Source organism: Neopelma chrysocephalum, unplaced genomic scaffold, assembly GCF_003984885.1.
Source record: "Neopelma chrysocephalum unplaced genomic scaffold, ASM398488v2 Primary Assembly neopelma1_73, whole genome shotgun sequence".
Lineage (NCBI taxonomy): Eukaryota > Metazoa > Chordata > Aves > Passeriformes > Pipridae > Neopelma > Neopelma chrysocephalum.
Window position 1 is genome coordinate 1,354,311 of NW_020897733.1, and position 22,748 is coordinate 1,377,058.

Here is a 22,748-nt window from a genome sequence, read left to right on the forward strand (position 1 = left end):
ATTTGTAAATAAAAGATACATTTATTCTGCCAGTTCTATGTTTTGTCCTTTTTTGGTTTCCTAGTAGAAATGTTTGTGGCACACTTTGTCTCAGATCTAATCAGTACCTATTCCTCAGCAAACATACTCTCCTCCTGTCAAAATACTGCATCAAGCTATACCTCCTCTGATCTGTTTAATCTAGATAAATGTTATAAAGGCTTTTTGTCTTTTCCTGTTCCAGACAGGTAAGATTATCCGTAACGGAGATTGTACATTTTGCCTTGGCAGAAGTTTGCAACATCCCCAGTTGATGAATAGACATCTGCTCTGCTTAGAAGTGTTCCTTGAAATTAAATAGGCCTAACAGTAAATTAAATATATGGAACTACTTAAATTTCCTTTGACATTTTGTAGTTGTTTACCTCAGTTTATATTTTCTCCCTTCCTACCTTCTCCTTTATCAGTGTCAGTAGGGAGAGAAGTGTCATGACAGCCATGGTCCTCTCCAGCATTTGGGACACAGCCTTTTTTGGTTTCTTGAGTTGCTGTCTAATTTACATCTGGCTTAACTGTGTAGTTTAATGTACTCGATGTACTTGCTGGGCAGACTGGAGAGGAATCCTTAAGTAAATCAGTTCTGCCCTGCAGGGAAGGGCTTGACTGGCTGAATTACTAGGAAGGGTTGTTTTACCATGAAAGGACAGGTTGCCTGAAAACCTCAGTGAAATGAGAAGGGCAGGCCAAGAAATCAGTTTGAACCAACAGCTGTGATACCAAATACAACATCCTGTTGAGCACATTATGTGCTATATGTAAGAGTGGTGACAGTGGAATTATTCTGTAGTAATAAAATTGCAGGTTGATTGTACATGTTGGATTCATCAGATAAACCACACCCCTCAGAGTCCTGAGTGATCATCTTAAATTTTGGACTGTGGTGCTATGTTTGTTCTGCACACTCATCCAACCAGGCTCAAAGATCCCATGGGGGATCTTTTCCTGGGGCTATGCCACTGCTGTTTTACAGAGCAGAAAGAAGTGCAGGAAAACACACTTCCATTTAGAGGTTCCTTTGTGAATTTGTCTCAGTCCCTTTGAATTTCTGGGACCTGGGATGAGATCCCCCCAGAACTAACCTAGGGTACCTGAGGAAGGTGCAGGAGCTGCATCTCTTAAAACAACCCAGAATTACTCAGCTGGGGGATAGGGAGCAAGTAGACTTGGCTGTAGCTCTTTTTTCCACAGGTTGGGCAGAATTTGGAAAGGGTTTTATTTCAGTTATCTCAGTCTTTAACTCCCAGCCTTGTGCCCTCCAACCCCTTGTTATTCTTCTCTGCCTGTTCTGAAGCTGTCCTCTCTCTTCCTTGCACCCCTTCACCCTTGCCATTTGTTACCTGCATTTTAGGATGTTACTTGCTTTTGCTCTCTTCCAACTGATGCACAGTTGTTATATTTGCTCCCATGGGTTTGAAAAAGGTACTTTCACTGGGAACACTGCCCTAGGTAAAACTTGAAAGGCCACAAAGAATCTGTTGGTGTAGGTGGGTGCTGGGAAGTAAGTTTTTTCTGTAGAAAACCTGCCTGGTCTCTGGCTGCTTTTCTGTCTTCCAGTCACTCCACAGCATAGGCAGGAAGGCACTTGGGTTCACGTGCTGCTGAAACTCAAGTTCCTGGGGCTTGCTGCAGAGTATGAAAGGTGTGCTCAGAATTCTTTCTCCAGTGTCAGAGAAATCCATTTGATTTTATCATGCAAAGACTAATTTTCAGGTTTTCTTTTTTCCTAACCTTTGTTCCGTATGGAACGAGAAAAATGTATGAAATGTAGTATTTCCAGTTGATAACGTTTTTGCCCTCCCTGTCTCCTCCCAGAAATGGTTAGTTTGAAAAATGCTTTGCAGGACCACCACTGTGTTTGTAGAGGGCTTTGAGATAAATGTGCTTGTAGATAAGCTGTGTTTAGAAACATATGGTTATTATCATCAGTAAGATAAGAAGTCTCATCAAAGTCACTTCACTGTGTTCAACTGTGGCTAGAAAAGGGAATTACTTAAAGAAATCCATGTTTAGTTATGTAAGCCTTCTTGCATGGTGATATAATATCTCAAATGCATACTCTTGGTTTTTTTAGCATAATTTGCTTTTATGATTTTCCACCTGTTGCTTACTCTTTGTAATTCTGATATTTTGTAGTGTTGGAAAATTCTTAATTGCCAACTGATTTCTCCTCTGTTAGGGACTAAATGGGAAGCTTTTGGACTTCAAAGGCCATTTAGACTGCATTTGCTGCTTGGATGGGCCTTTTATGCAACTTTCTTTTGCAGAGTTGTAGGGCTGCAGACGAACATGTCTGATTTTACCCTTTTATTGCTTTTATTATTTTAATTTGTTTGCGTTGTTGAAGGTGCATGCAGATGTATATACAATTTTAAAGATGTACGATATGCATAACTCATTATTTTTCATTTTAACATAAAGGAACTTATTTATCACTGACATTTACGCTGGCACAAGATGTTTGTAAATAGTACTGATGTCCTGGTGGTATTTTACATTTCTCATAAAGGATAAATGGCCAATCAAGAGTGCAAAGTAGTCAGCAGCCAAGAGTAAGCAGTTGTATGTTCCTGGGAGAAACACATGTTGTGACTTGATAAGTCCACTCCCCGAAAATAGAAATGCTACACTACAAATAGCATAGAGGGTAGAGAAACAGCTCCAAAGAAGTTTACTTCAAAAAACCCACTTTTTTTTTACTTAATTATGTTTACCACTACTGTGCCCAAAGGTTAGTTAACAACAAGGACCCATTGTGTAGTGTCCAAAACATACATTAGTAGCAAGGCATCTTTTTCCCCTAAAGGAGAGCAATTTCTCAATGATTCTACTCTTTGAAGTATTTTGTGGGTGGAGCACAAAGTGCTTCCCTGGTTTCTTTTGTGATTTTATTGAGCAAGAACACTCCGTGTGCGTGGTACTTTCCAGAGCTGATGTAGTAAATCTTTACCAGAGGGCTTAATGAACGTGACACCGTGCGATGCCTCACGGTGCTATTTGTGGTGGCTTTAGTCTATTCTTGCTTCAATGACAAACCCTCCAGGGAAATCAGTGAGGATGTATCCAGGTACAGCTGGATACAAATAAGATCCAGCTCTTATTTGCAGGATCACAAAATACAAGGTGAATAGAGACTGAAATGTCTGAATGAGGAAAGAAAGCAAACTCGTGAAGCTATAGAGTTAATCATTTGGTACAATAACAGGTAGTCTTCTGACAGTTCCAGGAGATGACTGCATAAGTTTTTATTTAGATAGACTATAATTATATAGACTTTCAGCTGCTTGGGCATTTTAGTCCTTCTGTAACTTATGATGTAGATCGTCTATTTAAAAAATAGGATGAAAGGTTAAGTGAGAGTTGCGGAGTTGTTTATCTGTCCCATCCCAAAAAGAAGGAGTGATCTTGATGTAGATATTGTAAGTAAACTGGAAAAGCTGTAAACTTTAAGCCTGTGGGCCATAATACTCTGCTAACTTTTGCTGCTCATGAGTAGTTCTTCGTTGGTTCCACCCTGTCTGCAGCTGACGGGTGCCATCTATTTTGGAAATTTAATCTGGAGTAGGTATGTTAGTAACCTGAACATACAAATCCCGTGGTCATAACCATTAGTTTGGGATACAGGCAGAGCTAATTGTTGATGTGTAAAATGGAGATACCCAGACCATCTATGTATAATTTCCATTATTATTGACAGGCTCCCAGCAACAATGATTTCTTGCTACAGAGCAAACCCAGTTCTTAATCACTCACTTTCATTTTCAAAACTGTAGTCCTCTGGTAATTAAGCATGGGACATCAGAGTTTCTTTATGAGTGACTTGATGATGTGACAAGGATTTTGAATACAAGGCATTGTGTAGATTAGTTAGTACAGATTTGAAATCGCTACTGCAGTTATTAACAGGAGTGCTTGCATTCCCTCCCCAAAATATGGATTTTGTATCATAAGAATTACTTGATAGAATAATGTGGTGGTTGAAGTACTCCTAGGCATTTTTATCATGTACCATCTCACGGGAAGGGATGCAGGAAGTTTCCTATGTATGCATTCTGGACATACTAGTGGCATAAAAATGGTTATGGCTATTCAGGATTATTTCTGTCACTTTGCTGTGGAGAAAAGTAGCTGTCTAGGTGTTTTCAATGTCTATGGAAATGTGCATGCTTGGGCATTCAGTGCTGTTCCTAATCCTGACAGGGAAGGAATCTGGAATATTCCAAACAGCTTGTTTTGTCCTATGGGCTAATCAAAAGAAACATATACCATAATATTGCAGATGCATGAGCTGTATGTGCACAAAGTTGGAATGAAGCAGAACTTAGGGGATTTTGGTTATTTCTTTTACCACTAGTTGATTTATTTGTTCAGGAGACAATTTAATGGAGGAAACTGGCATGAAAAGAATTGAAACCAACAGTCTTCCTTTGAACGGATTGGTGATGGCTTCAGGAAAGGGTGGCTACACAAGCTGTGCTTTGACAGTACCTTAAGGATGCAAACAGAATAGCAAAGGAAAAGGAGCCTAATGCAGTGTGGGTTGGCTGGCTGTAGCTTCCAGTTTCCAACTTCCATCTCTGTTTTAGACAATGTTTAATGCTGTGTCAGCTGAGCCTGCAGACCAAATTGTCTGTGTGAAGAACTGGCTCAAAAGCCACTTTGTCAGGAGGCTGTGCTCATGTTCCTGGCTATGCATTTCCTTGTGCTCATCCTGCTCTTCACTGTGTCCCCAGGAGACAGATCAAGCATCCTTCCACCAGCTGTGTCCCACACATAAGGCTACATTGACCCCTAGTGTAACTCCATCAGAGAAAGCCATTACTGCAGATTTTCCTCTGACTCAAATCCAAAAGATACAGAGAGAGATTAGTAGTTAGCTTTGGTGAGGAGGAGCAGATGCAGCTCCCTCCTTTGCTTCTTAATCCATCAGCATTTTGCCACGAGTATCACTAAAAATGTGGTCAGATTCTACCAACGTATTGCTTGGGTTTTACTGTTTAGTTATCAGGTCTAGAGCTTTCATTTCAAAGAAGATTTTTTAACAGATGGTTTTGGGGAATGAAGCATTTGAAAATAAAATGCAAATAATAAATTGCTGACATATTTTCAAAGTTGGTGGTCTGTGGTGTGTACAAATTTGGAGGATGAATCACAGTGGACACATTCCAGTTTACCTTCTGAGATGTGTTTTGATGATAAGTGCTATGAGCGTTCCTTTAACTTTTGGTGAAGATTCTCCTTCTCTAGTACTTTTGTTTAACCTGTTTCCATAATGAAGGAGCTGAGACCAGTCCTTTCCATTGGACTATAGGAAGAATAAGATGATATTCAGGGTGAGAGAAGGGCTTAAAGTCTGGCTTTACATGTGGTTTATGAGTTAGTATTTAAACTAGGATTTCTTACTTTTGAAGGTGTGTTTTTTACACTGTAGTTCTGTTAGAGCCAATGAAAAACGCTTTTTCAGACTTTTCACGATTTTACACTAGGTTTTAAGTAGCAAATCATAGAGGAAATTTGCATGTGTGGAAAGTGGAGACCTTGAGGACTGTTTCTACCAATTTTATTTCATGAGGTCAGTTTGGTTTTGTTTTTTGTTTTTTCACTTCTTTGCCTTCCAGACACTTTTGGTGCTAATGGCTGGAACTGGACTGGATGGGAAGGTGATGTGTTGGCATGAACTGCCTTAGCAACAAAGGAAAAGTGGCAGTCACTGAATCCTGTCTCCTACCGTGACTGGCTGCTGTGTCTTATCAATATCCCTCGAAAGGGATTACCTGTTCAACAAAATTGTTCAGCCTCTTGCCTTTATAACTGGAAGGATGTTACCCTGTGCTTAAAAATTGAAATGCTCCTGCAAACATTTATAGAAGCTTATACACACTTGCTTTTGTGCCAGCACTGTCCTTTTCTCTGACTAGTCAGTATAGGACAACCCAGAGGTCTGTCCCTGATAGTCACCCCCAGTGCAGGTTTAGATATTCTTGCCACAGGGGTCTTCCTGTTGTACCTTCTCAGTTACTGACAGCTGGGTAAAGTGCTGCTGAGCAGCAGTGGGGTATTGAGAACATTGTTTAAATAAAGTTTGCTCACTCTTCTGGCATTTGTCTTTTTGATAAACGTATAGGTGGCCATTAGATCATCATTCAAGTCTTAACTCATGAATTTAACTCCTAAAAGTCATAAAGGCTAAAATGAGTAAGGTTAATGCAGCAGCATTTTATTGCTCATGAAGTGAACACAGATATTACATTTGATTAATTTTTTTGCTGTAAAAATGTACAAGGATGTCTGCATGTCTAGGACTGTGAATATAATTTTCTTATTAGTCATCAGCAGATAATAGGATCCTGAACTATATGAAAATTGTTTATTTGAAGATTCCAGAAGTTTTCATTAAGTAGCTTTTGATTATGAAGTTTCTTATTATGATTTTGCTCTGTACTGGAGCAGTCCTTGACTTAAGTTAAGAAGTCACTGAAAACAAGTCTTGGGGAAAAAAATTTCATCCCTGTCATATCTCTTTATGCAAGTTTGAGATTCTTTCACTTTGTTTTATCATCATCAATTTGTTTTATCTTCATCTTTTTGTCTTCTTTTATCACAGACATGTTCTTGTTTTGGTGTACTTTACATGCTTCAGTTTTGCATGCTGGTATTCCTTAGAATCCATTGTTTTCTGAAATTTTCCAATTTATTTGCCCATTTCCATCATTGCTACTTTAACTTCCTTAAAAGATGATGCTTTTAACCTTGCTGCTGTCCTTTCCCAAAATGTGCCCTCACCCTGTTCCTCTGGGTCCATTCTCCTAGCTGATTAAAACCATTGTCTTCAGCCAAGGATTATTTAGTCTTTTAGTTGATTCTTTGATACAGAGAAGAAGTTTTGTGGCAAAATTGAGCCTCAGCTCACGCATCGGAGCTGTGCTTCCTGGAAGTCTCCCACTGAAGTTCTTTGTTAGATGGTTTCCTCCTGCCTGGGCTGCAGGTACAATTTTCTTTGGATTTGCAGGCAAGTCCTTCCAGGTCATGTATGTTTATTCTGTGCTCTTGTGTGTTGTTCTAGAGGAGCTGGAACGAGTGTGAGTCTGGGACACCTCTTGTGGCATCACAGCTGTCAGGTTTCTTTACTGTCTTTGGCTCCAGTCCAGAGCAAGCTGAAGTCAATGGAAAGATTTGAATGCCACTCCATCTGCATGAATCAACTGCATAAATGCTTGATAGAAGCGCACCAGAAACAGGAGAGGAAAATTGTCCTTACACTAGCTCTTGGTTTTGAATGTCTTTTAAAAATAGTTTCTCACTCATAACAATACTTCTTTAATAAAGTGGGTTTTTTCTACATTGAAATCATGCTAGTGATTCTTATGTAAGTTTGAAATAACTCAATTAAAAACAAGTATGTGTGTTGCTCAGTTTGTATTATGGCTATTTAAATCCCAGAGTATGTATTTTTGTAACAATGCTGCTATTTTATATTAACGGTTTCTATTTTCAAAATCATCAATGAAATGAAAATGGTTTAATTCACTTCTCTTATAATGGTGGTGCTTACCACTATAACTAGTACCCTTATTTCTTTAATTCTTATTGTTTCTCAGGAGCATATTCATCAACATAGAGCAGTTGGAAAAAACCCTCTTCCCTGAATACATACACAAAACAAGTGTGACAGGCTCATGCTACGTGTTCAGGTTACAATCTATAAATGTTTGAATGACCTTGCATTCATATATTTGAGTATTAAACCTTTTCAGAAGAGAACATTGTTGTCTAGAATCTTATATGCAGCCTTTAGAGTTGTATTCACAAATATTACGCACATGGCTGTTTGCTATTTAAGTAGTTTTGGAGGGTCTGATGTCAGCTACTTCCCCTAAATAAAATACTCAGGACATGTAACACCTGGTTTGGAGCCAACTGGCTTTGCTTTGCTTCCTCTCCAAATACCTTCATTCACAAGTGAGCAAGATGGCTCCTCGTGCTGTGAAAAAGGAACCCAGAAATTAATGGCAAACGCAATTTTACACAAAATATTTTCAGTTTTGAATAGAGCTCGGTGAGAATTTCATCCAGCTTCCAATAAATTCAAGGGGAAGATTTCTTTTGGCTTCAGTGGGATTTTGACTGGAACCAATTTGCCGAGTGCAGCGCTGTGGGGAGCAACACGAGCCGGGGGGATGGAAGGAGTCATGGCTTTTTTTGTCCAGTCCTCTGCCACTGGGAAGGACCTGACTGCCACCAAAGGAGGGGGATTTCTAGCAAGTTGAGCTTCAGTGCTCTGAGACAGCAGCTGTTGCAAGGCAGTGACCATGGAGGAGCCCAGACCTGTGAGAAAAGGAAGCTGCTTTGCCATTGCTCCCTCGGAGGAGGTAGCAGAATGGACAAAACCATGGGCCCCAAGGGCTCATGCTGGAGAAAAAGTTGATGGGAAGCTGAAATCTTTGAAGAATTTAAGGTTGAATAAGTGTCTGGAAAAGCATAATCTGACCTTCTGGAGACATGAAGCTATCTGTGAAGAGTTTAAGGTTAAGTGTCAGGACTAGAGATGTCCATTGGCTAGCAATGGGGCCAGATTTCCACTGTGAAATATTCTTATAATCATCCCAAAATTTTTATCTTGATGCACTTCACTCTTAGAACAAGCTCATAAAATCTGAATAATGCTTGTAATCCGAAACGATCTCTCAGCAGTGTGTCTGTTGAGAGAGGGACCAGGTTGTCTGTGCTGAACCCTTTCTGTTGCACATTGTAAACTCAGGTTCATGGTGATCATTCCTTGACTGAGCAGACAGTTTGGAGATGCTCTTACCGTCTATCATATAACTTTTCGAGGCAGTTTTTCTCCTTCTCTTTGCTATTGGGTGGTTAATTGTTTGGGTTTGTTTTTTTTTTTTGGTTTGGTTTGGGTTCTTGTTTTTGGTTTTGGGTTTGGTTTTGTTTTTGATTTGTTTTTTTTTTTACCTTTACTGTATTCTTTGTTTTCTTTCCCACTGCCCAGGGTCAGAACTGTCTGCAGTGTGTTTCCTGTTATGGTGCCTCTCTTGTGGTATATCCTTCTTTCTTTCTTCTGCTCAAGTACTGTGTATGAATCTACCATAGGATCTTAATGAGTAGTCCAAAAACCCCATATCTAATGGGGCCTCATCTGAGTGAAACTGCCATAAAGTCTGCAAAAGTAGTGTTTGCTTAGGTTTTTTTCTGCTTGATACCTCTTAGAATTGCTTGAAGGTTGTTATAACTATTTTTACAGCAAGAGGCAATGCTTCTTTCTGGATAGGGAAGTATGGGAGGTTGGATTTAAGGCTTTTTTTAATGTCTGTTCATTCTAAAAATGAAGGTGTTTAATTTAGCAAAATGGAGTAAACATCCAGGTGTATAGAGGGGTTTTTATTTACCTTTAGCAGAAAACTGATGAAGTTATATCAGACTAGTTACTTTCTCTGAGAAGGCTGATTCAAAAAAGTTCAAAAGTTGAGAAACTTGCATGAATTGCTTTTCATTTTTCACGTTCCTCACTGACAGATGTCAGGAAATTTTAAAGGCTTTAAAAATATTTCCTGTGAATGCTTTTAGTAAGGAAATGTTCACTTCCAGTCTGAACTTGTTTCAGCACTTAGTTTGGTCACCTTGATATAAGGAGCTTATATATTTATTCTTTTCAGAGTTCCAAAGCATAGGGACTGTACCTGGGCATGCTGGACAGTGAAAGTTTCCTTAGAGAGGGGTATTCTTAGTGTGTGACTAAATTACAGTGCTCAATTAGCCTTTTTTTCCAGGACTTACAATGTTGTCAGTAGCATTGCAAGGCTTTTGGCAGCCCAGTATTTCAGACCTGTTGAGTGTGGGAGCGGGTCAAACTCTCTAAACTAAATTTATGTAGCTAACCTTTATATACTGACACAGTCTCTGGGAATTAAGTTTGTGATACAGGAACTTCAGATTTACATAAATACTGTAATTATTCTTGAAATAACTAATGCTAGTGCAGTAAATTCAGAAAATATTTTCAGTTAAATCCAAATTCATGGTGGTTTCCTGCTGTCTTCCTTGCACATCTGTTCTTAGTTTAAAATGCCATCTTCTCTCATCCAGAAGTTTCTGTTCTCGTGACTCAGAGGTGCAGCTTCTTGTTCTTGGAAATATGGAAGGATCCCAAAGTTAAATGTGTCTTGGTAATTCCTACTGATATAGAGATATCTGTGTATGCAGGGTGGCTGAGGCCCAAGTTGCAGTTACCAGTAGTGATCCTAGACTAATGGTATACTGGGTAGCCCAAAACATCACCTATTTTTATGGGTTTGATAGCCCTGGGGAGCACTCATCACCTTGCAGAACAGAAACAACTTGTGTCAATTCACTCGTCCTCAAACAATTTCTAACCCAATTTTTTCTGTTTATTTGGTGATTTTGAAAATGACCCAGTTATGGAGAAATTAAAATGTAATTATATTTTGACCACTTACTTCCCAATGAATTCACACAACAAATGTAACATAGGTGAAAAGTGCTGAAACCAAGCGTTTTAATTAAAGAAGATCTTCAGCTGGCAATTAGCTTTGAAATTCAATTTTCTTCTCCTTTTTTTCTTTTTTTTAATAGGGTGGAAAGAAGTCCTACAGTGGGCCATGTGGGGGCCGCGATTGCAGCGCCGGATGCAAATGTTTTCCAGAGAAGGGCGCACGGGTAAGTTTGTTTTCACTAATACAACTTGTCCTTGTGTCTCTTATCAATCTTTTTATAAATAAACAAATAAACCCCAAGTTAATATGTGTAATTCTCAATCTAATGACCTCATGAAACCACAAATGATGAAGACCAGCTGCATTTCAAATGTCCCTGGCCAAGATTTCAAAAGCCGTTCTATAGGTTTACAAATGGCTCGCTTTGCAATGAGTCTTCAATGGAATCTCATTTCTTTGTGATCTGAGCCCTAGTTCAAAAGAAGTCAGATGGTTTTGAAGTAGATTACAACAATTAAAATTAGGAAAATCAAAGTATTGTGGACTTCCAGTACAGATTTTGCCCAGCCCTTACTGCAATAGCTTCTAGTTGTGGAAGTGTTTTTGACTTGTGCATTTGTTTGTGAAGGAACAATAACTGGGAGTGAGTCTCAGCCATTCCCTTTGAGAAAGTCTTTTGTGTAGCTAAAGCCTCTCTGTCTGAAGCCTGCATTTGAAGCAACCAAATGTTTGAGCAAGACTTCTGTAAAAATCTTTTAATTTCCTTTGATTATATGAAAAGACTATAAGTTTTATCTTAGCACCGCTGCTTTTTTCCTGTCTTACGGTATGGAGTTACTGACTTCACTCTGCTTCAATTACATTGTTAATTTTGGTCCAGACACCACCTACTTAATATTTTGTCTTAAGCTCTAATGTATTTTAGCACATATGAAAATGAATCTTAGAGATTTTGGTTATGGAGGTGAAAGGAGGAAAGAGCTGCATTGTAGGTACTTGAAGAATTGAAAAGGTTTAAGGAGGAGGGAAATAATAGCAGTTGTCTTGTTTAATAAATCAGTTGTTCTTCTTGAAATCATATTGAAAAGTCATCCTTTGTGGGAAAACAAAAGAAATTAAGTCTTATTTAAACACTAGCAGTCCTGATTTTTTTTCCTTTCTATTTCGGTGACAGTATGAGTATATTCAAGGCATTACTTTCTAGGACTGAACTTAGGAAAATGTTGCTATTTCAAAATGTTTGTCAGCATGGGCTTAAATGTTTTCCTAATTGCAGACAGAGTTGAGCGTGAATGCTTAATTGATAACTGATGATGTGTTTGCTCTGGAAGTATAAAAATTCTTTCAATTCATCATGCGGCAGAGCGAAAACAGGTCTAAACAGATAAGTGTAAGAACTTTTTGCAAGGAAGTTCTCAACATAACCTAGAATATAAGCTAAAGCCAATTGCTCAACACCTTTTGTGATTAGATACTGTAAGGGACAGACCTCGTTTGGTTCTGGAACACAATATCCTGTAAGTGCTTTGACCTTTAGATACCAATGAGCATCATTCTTCTGTCTCTTTACATTCCCGGGGTTCAACTTGATTGTTTGAACTGGCCACAACGCTGTTGACCTTGCAGTTTGAGCTCTTGGCATCTCTTTTGTTAAGATGTCACAAAGATTTTAGGCTGTTTTCATTGCTGACCTGAGAACTCATTTGGCTTTTAGCTTGTTTCTTACGTGACCTGTATCAGTAGGCATTTTCAGTCCTTTAAACACGTGTTCCATCCTACCGAGACCTGTCCGTGGAGCAAACTGTCTGCTGGGAGTGGTAATCTTTCCCTTTTACAACACTACTTCCATCAAGCCGTCCTGAGCCCTGCTGACACCTTCTTGGACATCTGCAGGCAGCTACTGGAGGCCTGCCATGCCAGAGGATAAGGAGGTGACTGGCTGAACTGGGAAAGCGGATGGTGTGATTATGTATCCTACAGCACGGCTCCTTTCTTGCAGGACACTGTACAGCCCGAGGCTAATTCCTTGGCTTCCTGCCTAGCTTCTTCTCCATTGCTGCAAAGCCTTTAAGTTCAAAAAGGCAAATGGGAGACGGGACTTTGCCAATGCCCTGAATCTATATTTTGTTTAAAAAAGTGTTTCAGCTGTCAATTTTGCACAATTAACCAGATCGGAACAAAGCTAAGCTTTCTTTTTAAAGAAAAGAAATAACTAAAAAGCACAAGAAAAATGACAATAAGCTGACAGCTTAATGAGAATAATATTGGCAGTGTCCTTAAATGTCCTCCTCAAATGCACTTCAGATCAAGCTGTAATGAATTTGGTTCTGACCAGATATTTAAAAAATTTATTTGGGCAATAAAAATGTCAAAACTGCTTGATTAGTGGAAGATATTCCTAGAATTGGCATGTGGACATGTAGAACCCACATGTCCACATGTTCTTGTTTTTGCTATAGACTGTTAGTGCATGTTCAAGATATATTAAAAAAAGACCAAAACCCGCAAAGAAACCCCAGCCAAAAAACCCAAACCAGTATAATCTCTCTGTCTTGAAGAGTGAGCTTATTAGAAGACTAATCTCTATAAAGTGAGTCAGCAATTTGTGGAATAATTGAGATTCTTTTCTGGAGGAAGGGTGGTACAGTACTTGTCCAGCAGCCACTTAGGGAGTTCTCCCAGCAGATTGGTAAGGCACGTCTCCTAAAGGAGCAAAATTTCCTTTCTGTTAGTTGTCCAAATACTTGCATTAAATTTAAAAAGCCTTATTGCTATCTTGTACCCATTTTAGGCTGTTGCATGAAGTTTGTTGTGCAGGTGAATGATCTACAGCTAGAACATTTTTGGGACTGTCAGAAGAAATTATTGTGTTTAAAACAGTGGTTTTCATTCCACTTTCTCACTGTTTGCCCACAGTTTATGGACAGGGATAATGCCCTTTGAAAATGTCATGCTGTATTGGTGGCTCTCTTGCTACGAAATGCACTGCAGAGAGGTCAGCAGGGACCAGGAGGCATTTTCCATACTTGCAGAGTATCAAGAAGCACTAAATAGTAGGCAGTCTGCACCATTTCATTTTGCAGCTCATTTTGCATTTGTTTATAATAATGTTGGCTTTTTTGTTTTTATATGCTGTCAACTACTTTCAAACACTTACAAAGATAAACTAGCAGACACAGTCCTTGTTGCATGTATACCTTCTCCTGATGCCTGTTCACTTATCTTGGAATTTATAACAATATTAGAGTTTGTTTTAAACTTTGCTCAACATGTGTTGGAGATAATCTTTCATTTTTTCATCGTCGCCCACCAAAATAGAAATTATGGAAAAAAAATGTAGAAACTTTTTCCAAGACTTCAGAAATTTCTGAGGTAAACTGTGTCCCAGGCAGCTTTTACTTGGAAGTGCTGTAAATTGGTGAAACCTGATGTTACTAATTATATTTCTTTTTTTTTCCCTATAATATGTAATCATGTCAAATAATGTATATATTTTTTTTATGCATCATGTGTTCTTTAAAGCCTGTTAACACATGATGATATCATCAATTAGAAAACTATTAATAGCATTACGCAACCTCTTTCCTGTCTCAGAAAAAATCCACACAGAGGCTGTTTCTAGCAACTGGTGTGGTTGGAAGGGATGTATCTGTAGAATGAGGCAGCTGGTTCTGAAGACATGGTGGACACTTTACACTGAACTGAGTCTGGTCCCACTCAAACAAAATCCTATTTGTGTAGTCCAAGTTTACACTGCAGGGTGAAGCAAAGCATTGTGAGTAGGAGGGATTGAGTGAGATGGAGAGATTTTGCTCAAAAATGCAGTTGCTGTCTGAATGAAAGGTTAGTGCACCCAGAGATACATGAGATTCCCCAGGTTATTCCTGAAGTTAAAATGATGATAGTGTAATTTATCTCTGGGCAATCAAAGAGTTTTGGATAGAATTACTGCAGATCAAACAAACTAGAAAAGATAGACAGATCCCCAGTGTCCATGCAGTGAGCAGTGTAACCTGAGGTCAGAACTTTGGTTGATTAATCTAATTGTTATCTCAGATAAACTAATGTTGCATTGGCAAGACATCTTAGATTAACTTTTGTCTTGAACTCATCCCCTCAGTTTAATACTGGGTCTACTGAGTGTCTCTCTTATGATAATTAGTTGAAGATTGGTTGATGTTTCTTTGCTATGAAATATGTAATAAGTATAACTTGTATTTTTTTGTAAGGTTTGCTGAATTCTACTTTGGCTGGTTAGTCCCTCTGTTTGGAACAGTCAGGGATTTCCTGGTGAAACACCATTTCTTTGGAAGTGTAAACCCAACAAAATGAATTGTTTTTTCAGAAGTGTTTTACACAAACCTATTTGCTGGAGACAAAATTCTGTTAAGCAGTTTGTTCAAACTTCTCTCTGTTTGTATGTGGCTTTCTACTACCTGGCTTGCCAAGCACTGGAGGGCATAGTGATGCCATTTCAACATCCATGGCCTGCAGGTAGACCAATTAAAATCAAACCAGACTGTGAGATATTGCCATTTCCTTCAAACTGACAATGCCAAGATATGAACAGTGCTAAATGCATTAACCATGGATAATCAGCCCGGTACAGGTAATACTGGGATCATTATGTAGTTATTTTTGTAAAGATGGAGTATATGTAAATGATGTCTAATTCTTGTTCAATTTCCCTTCTGGTTAAACAAAAAATGCCATCATTTGGTTTAGGAAGAGGATTATCTATAACATTGAAAAATGTTGACCATCTGTTCGCTGTCATTAAGAAGTTCTGGCAATATTTTGAAAGAAAATGAGGTAATAGTTAAGTCAAACAACTTACGTGCCAGCTGCTTTTTTTAACAACTGCCAAGACTTCTTTTTTTTTTTAAGTAATGAAACTAACTTTGCCAAATGTAGCATTAAACAATTATTGTACATGCCCTCCTGACCCAACCTAAATACACTGAACTTAGCTCTCTAATGAGAACCACACCATATACTAACTAAAACTGCATAAATAAACTCCATCTCATTGCATTTGAAAGGATTCCTTATGCAATGGGTGTCAAGACCAAACCTGTTGGTATGTGCAGTCTTACATCATCTCTCTTTGAGGACTTCTGGAGGGGACCTGTCTTGTCTTATCTTACAGACCTTGTATAATTCAGTAATGGTGAACAACTATGTTTAAGCAGGGTAACTGAGGAGTCTCTGGTAGCAAATCTCATTTCCATGATTTGTTTTGCAGTTTGGTCTGAAAGGACACGTGCACTAAATGAGGCTAAATATATTCTAGGAAACATATCCCGATAAGAAGATTGCCACAGCTTTCAAAACTAACCAGAATCCATGGCATTTCTGTGTCACCAGGGTGGCTGAGGTGACTCTGTGACCTGAAACTGTGTCTAAATCTGCCTGCAAGGGCAGCAGATTTTGTAATTGCAGTGGGGACCTGTGTTTACTTTTGAAATGAACCAGAACATGGGTCCTCCAACTGTGCTCCATAGAGCACTTCCAGATGGCTTGGAAAAGCCCAGCACAGAAGTATCTGTCGCCATTCAAGTAACTGTGCTTCATGTGAACTGTAACCCAGGATTTTAAAGTCTTTACAGTATTTTGGAAGCAAATGGAGCATTTACAAAGCTCCTTGTTGCACATCCTACAATGCTGTGAGTTGTCTTAGCTTGAGAAGGTTACATAGTCTCACTGTACCAAGTGAATGTCTGCTCTTTCCCCTTTCTAGCCTGACAAAAGTTTCTGGTTTTCTCAAATTGAGCTTCTCAGCAGTGAGGTGTTTACTGGTATGTGTTTAAACTGAGATGAGTACTGAAAATCCTGCAGTCAGCTGGCACAGGGTCGGATCGCTCTGCCCTGTGCTGTGATAAATCCCCCTCTGAAGGCAGAGTGTGCCGTGACTCTGTGTTCTGACTCTGGCATTGTGAGCTGAGGGGGCCGGCGTGTTGCCCTGGGAATAGGTACTGTATCATTCCATGTTTGTACAAGCTACCATGGCTACCACTGGTAACCTGCACGAGGAATGTACTGTTCCCCTTGGAACCAATGCCATCACTCCCACTGATTTCGTTTATGTGTGTGGACAGATGGGAAGACAGAACCAGACTAGCCTTGTCTCTCCCTCTTTGGACCCTTGCCACAACCGACCTTCTGTTCTAACTTTGTATCTGTGCCACTTTCTTCAAGACCAAAAGTGACAAGTTGTGCTACAGATTTGATCCATATGGACAAAACAGAGAGTTCCACAAGAGTTTCCTAGTACTGACCCCCCCACCAGCTTCCTAAATAGTAGAGAGTAAAAACATGTATCCAAATTCTTTCTTCATAAAAATTATCATGTCTTTCTTGGCCATAGATTGGAAGTTTTAATGAGTCTGTGATGTTTTACTTGCCACATAACTCCTTAGAACAGGAATAACATTGACCCTTCAGATTTTCTTGTTTATGCATTTATACTTTAGGAGGAGAGTTGTTAATGTTCTTAAAATTGTTTTGTGTCAACCAGTCCACCTTGCAGTCAAAAAGACAGCTAAGAATTCCTGAGGGAAAATAAACTCTCTAGTGTCCTGCCCAGGACAAGAAAAGCAAATGTTGACGTGTGTCTTTGGAACATATGAATGTCTAGTTGGGCTTTTGCTTAACAAAAGCTGTAGAACTGTGTGTGATTATTCCTGCAATGATGTCTCAGTTGAAGAAAGATATTTAATGATCTCTTACATCTGAGAAATGGCACAAGACTTTCCTCTCCAAGCAGTTGACAGGCAAGAAGGGGTAACTTATATCCTGTGTTAAAATTACCCAACTGGTATTTTCTTCCAGCACATTTTTATGATTTATGTGTGGCATTTGCTGTGTGTCAAGAGCCTTTTTCTCCAGGTTAAGTTCTTTTAAATACTTCATTTTCTTCATGCATCTCTCCTTTCACCCCATTCCAAAACTTGCCCATCCTCTGTGATTTTTTTTTTCAGAATATCCCTGGTACTAATTATTTTTTTAAGCTTCTTAAAATAAGAAGAGGTGCCCTTTGCAGAAACAAGAGTCTTTTTTAAAGAGTTTCCGTTGGCAGTGAGTGAAAGGTGTGACAGAGATTTTCAGTGTGATCTCTTGAGTAAGTCAGCCTTGGAAGCAGAAGGATCACAGAACCAATCTATGAGCAAGGCCCAGTTTGAGGAGATTTGGCTGACAGTCAAGTTGGCCAATTCGTGAGCCAGGAAAACAGCCGACAGCAGGGATTACTACAAAGCAAACTTAATTAGGCAACAGATAGGCAGGAAGTACGCCAGTCATGGAGCCTGCAGCCAGAGAGAGCACACAATGAGGACGGTTAACCAGGCAAAACTGTTTGTAGTGGTAAAAGAGGCTGTAGTGCAAATTAGTTGGAAGGAAAGCTGAATGCATGGGTCTCCCAGGCTAACTGTCAATCCCTGCTTTCTGGGAAATATGTGCAGTATTTTGGGTGTGAATTGCAGCTTTTCCTGGTAGGAGATCATAAATTTCAGAAGACATAACAGGCTATAGCTTGTTCATCAGTGATAGGCAAGGAGAACGTGCAGAAGCTGTCTCCTTGTGAATGAGCAACGTGTCTGTTTGCTTGTGTGCAGGAAAGTGGCAGAGCTAACTGACTGAACACTTGATGGTGAAGAAAATGAAAGAAAGGAAGGAAAGGGAATGATGGTGCTTTTTTTTTGCCAAATAAAGGAGCATCCAAATAACAGAACATAGTGGGAATAAGAGAAGAAATAATAGCATGCAGGATACAGAATGGTCTGGCTGAGAATCTGGGTATAAGTGTAAATTGTATAAAAATATCTATGAGATGATGGAGCACTTACCCCATAGGAAGGATGAGGGAGCAGTGGGCAGGAATGGTGCAGCTCATATGTAGGTATGAGAGTGCAGCATGGCTGGGGGGAAAATGGCAGCTTCTAAAAGGTCCTGTATGAAAGACTCCCAAGTGAGACAATGTTGGTAAAGCAAGATAAATAAGAATATCAACTTTTCCCTTGACCTAATTCTGCAAAAGTAGGAGGAATACTCAGGTGTTTGTCAGTCTCCTCCTTTTTAAGCTGTTGATTAGAGACGTTTTAGCTGTTGCTCTTTAATAAGTCATAAATCCATTGATAGAACAAACCTGTTTTCACAACTATCCCATGTTAAGCTGATTTGATGAGTGACACGTTACATGCTCTTTGACATTCTGTGGAACTGCCAACACAGAAAACTTAAACTTGGAGGGAAGTTGTGAACTGTAACAAGAAAGGGATACCTGAGTTGTACCAGGTATTTCATTCAGTTACTCGTTTTTGAAAAAGGAACATTTTAGTAGTCTGAAAAGCAGCATAGATACAAATGTCTTTATTCATAATAGGTGATTTTTGAAAGGGGCATTTTTGGTCTTTTTTAATAACCAGCAGAGTTTTATCAAAACTAATAAACAAAAAGTCAAAGTAATTTAAAATTTTCTGGGTTTAATCCATAATAAATCCATTACAAATTATGCACAACTTTTAAGAACTATTAAAAAGAAATATCTGGTTGTCTCTTAAAGCTTAATATACTTTAAATGATCAAAGAAAGCTGTCTAATAAAATGACTCAGCATGTGCTGAATTCTCAGTGTACAGGAAAGGAAGAATTTTTTAGTACCTAGGGTTTAGCACTAAAGGTGCTAAATTTTGGTTTTTGAAGTTCTATAAAGCTGCTATCTTTTAAGACAGGTCTCTTAGTTTTGTGTTCACATCCATAATATTCTGCTGGAATAGTATAGCACAACTTGTTCTGCTGTATAGCTGAGCTGTGTTCTGTTCACCTGCTCCTGAAGCTGTGATATGTTTTAGCACAGTGGCAAATCCACCTCAGCACCAAATTTGTTCTGCTCACATCTCTATTGCCAGACAGCACCATCTGCCTGCTTGTGTGTCTGGGTGTTTCTATTTCCTGTCAGGTTCTAAAAACAGAATAAAAATTCCTGAATGTGGAAAAGAATAAGAAATACATCAGCCAGGATATCCTTGCCATAGCTGTGTTTGCTGCAACTGCTGCACTTAGGGAATAGATTTTATTGTAAAAACAACTGTAAGCTCTAGGAGCGTACATGCTCCCTTGCTCTGGGAGGCAAAGTCACTATATATAGCAGATTTTCAGACTTTACCTGTGTGTTAGACATAGTGAACAAAGGTCACAGAACCAAAGAGGTGCCTTGGGTCTGGGCATCCTGTCCCCCAAGAGTTGCGAGAAATATAAATAATCCTGTTCAGTGAAGTGGGATGGTTTTTGTTTATAGTTAATTTATTCTTTGTAACCTGAATTCTCAACTGCAGTGATGGCTCTTTTGGATTGATGAACAATGATATCACTCTCAAAAGTGCAGAAGTTACAGCCTGTATACTTTGACAGATACTGTCTGGGACATGTACAACAAACTGGTTCTCAATGATTTGGAGCAGTGCAGTGAGGCTTCCCCTCACCCCTTCCTGTGCATCACAGTGCATGTTTATCAGCAATCTCATTGGAAACACAGTGTAATGTAGTTCCCCAAATGTATTGAGGACTGCTTACCCTGGCATCACGAATCACACTTTGGGAACAGCTGGAATATAAATCAGGATATTTCTATATGAGAAATACAGGTAATGGGTATTTTCTAAGAAATTTTTAAGCAGGTTTTGTTTTTTCTTTGTGAAGCTTCATTTCCGTTTATACTTACTATGTTGCCTGTTCTGAATACGTACATGATATTGTGGCATTTCTTTTATTGTGATGACTAATGACTGAGGATCCAGCTGAGATGAGGGAAGTCCTGCAGTGCAGGGCAGTTACAAACATACAGTAGGAGACGGTGCTCCAAAGTGCTTTCACTCTGTGAGAATTACTTTAGTTCTATGTTTCCTCAAGTTTTAGTAAGAAATCTGTTGCTTTTATTCGACTATATTTTCAGGGAAGTAGGTGACTTTATATAAAATAGTTTGAAATAAAACTCTAAAAAGTTAGCACTCTGTACTCCTTAATAAGAGACCTCTGAAAATAGTTAATCAGTTCTTCTGGAGTATATTTTCTCTCCAAACTTGAGACATTTGAAAGAGAAGATAGCAGAAGAAGTTGTCTTGTCTCATTTTAATTTGGACATTTCTTCCAAACAGTACAAAATGTTTTTGGAGGATGTCAACGTTTGGAAGATCCTTAGCAGTGGAAATATAGCCCAGCTTGTCTCACAGCAAATTCAAAATAAAGAAATAATGTCTGCATGCAAAATCAAGGCAGCAGGTGGTCATTCCCTGTATAACTCCAGCTGCACTTGAGCTGTAAATCCAAAAGCATTACAAAACCAGCAATGGGACACCCAGTGGTTTCTCGCAGGCTTGGATCAGTGTTCCTGGGACTTTAAAGGCAATTTTACCGAGATTTAATGTTTTCTCTTGAAACAATAAATGACATAAGTGTTATCTCCAGACTTTTTCCAGAGCAGTGAAGTAATTAAACTTCACTTGTTTTTCTAACATCAGGACTAAAACCTGAACTAATCTAGTCTAACCATTCCTTTCTCTTTTATCAGCCGGAATGTGCGTTAACTCCTGAGAACATTTGGGTAAATAGTAGTTCTGCTTACAGTGGCTTTATTTTATGCACTGGCTAACAAAAAATAGTCAGGGTTTCCTTCACAGAGTTAATGTAACTGCTATATTGTGCATTATTTTTTCTCGCAGAAGCACGTGCCAGATGTGCCACATTTAGGTGCCTTTAGATTGGTTTCCTTTGCTAAGGCAGTGCCTGCTGTAAGCAGTGCCTGGGCTCTGTCTAATGCTTTCATTGTATTGTGCATCAGTATTATCAACTCCTCAGTCTATACTGAAGAGGAGAGCTGGGTTCCACTGATGTTATTGAGGGGTTTCCCAACATGTATAAGGAAGACAGGATTTTAATTTTCAAACCTTCAAAGCAGATTGCTTTCGGGCTTCTAAGAACGACTGCTCAAACAACCATTTTCATGAATTTTATGTGAAATTTATGTAAGGGAAGCGGTTTCAAGGGAAATACTTCCTCAATATTTTTCTTCACACTTGTTTTAAAGAAGCTGTGTGAATGCTCCGTATAGTGTTGGCAGGATGTTATAGCTGAAGGAAGGTACAGTTCTGTAAACCCGATCTCCTTTGCAAAATGAAGACTTTATTTTGCAAATGATACTCAGTTGTGGCTGTGCTGGGTCGATGTGACATTTCAGAACAGAGTCCATCATACTTCACTGAGTTCCAGTGCAGGCTGTTACCCTGGGAAGCAGCTCTGGGAGCTGGCTGCTAGAAACCCACACAAATTCCTGATGTTGAGTTTTTGATCAGTTCAATACTTTAAAGAGATGAAGATTTTCTCTTCAGCACATGGACAAACAGAAATGGGCAGGGAGAAAGAAGGAACATTGGGATTTTTCCTGTCTTATGTATCACAATGTAGTTTGCCCTGGAGGAAAAAAATCAAGCTGTGTGTCCCTCAAGAGTGATGATGCTTGAAGGATCCTTCCATTTTGTGTAATAGTCTTCTTTGAAACCTCCAGATCTGTGATCTTTTCCAGACCTCCTCTTTGAGCAGCACAATTCTGCCATGTTCCCAGGCTGTCATTTGCAGTGCCTCATCAGAAATGTTTGAAAGTGGTTTTCTTGCCTTTGCAAAATGGGTTTGGGATTTTTTTTCTTATTTCATAAAAGGTCTTAATGACTTCTGAGTGATTGTGGTGCTTGTTGTACCCATTTTAATGGTGTTTCAACATTTAAAAACCTGCAGAGGAAAATGCAGTTTACACAGAGTCTTTAATTCTTTTCTTTTCTTCCATCTTATATTTTTCCCTTGGCACAAGGGAAATTGAAGTGGGAGTGTGTTTCATTTTAAAAAATAACATCCTTGTTAAATAGTCCTGCACTTAATTAAATTTCCTCTGTTTTAACAGCACATAGAAACAAATAACTGTGACAAACAAAAATAAAGAATCTTGAGGAATAGTGACTTACCTCTGATAAGAACCGTCTGGCATATACATAATAATTTTTTTAACTTATGCTTTACTAACAAGCTTAGCATTTGGTTCACATTTCCTCTTTCTACATTGGGCTTACTTATGAGTAAAACCTAATAGATTAAAATATTTGACTTTAAGTCTAAAGCCCCTTTTTTAATCACTTTTTTTTGTTATATATTAAAAAGCATATGGTTGCAACTGGCTTCTGCCTAGTAATTACATGAGCACAAACAGGTA

The 22,748-nt window shown here is 38.9% G+C and overlaps 1 protein-coding gene across 2 annotated transcripts in view; it reads left to right on the forward strand.

The window, feature by feature from the left end:
* The window catches only part of COL4A6 (collagen type IV alpha 6 chain), a 115,501-nt gene that overhangs the window by 29,740 nt on the left and 63,013 nt on the right, over positions 1-22,748 (forward strand). For both annotated transcript variants that reach the window (XM_027687042.1, XM_027687041.1), the window contains exon 3: positions 10,636-10,719. In XM_027687042.1, the coding sequence (XP_027542843.1) occupies positions 10,636-10,719 (84 nt within the window). The remainder of the gene's footprint in view (positions 1-10,635; positions 10,720-22,748) is intronic.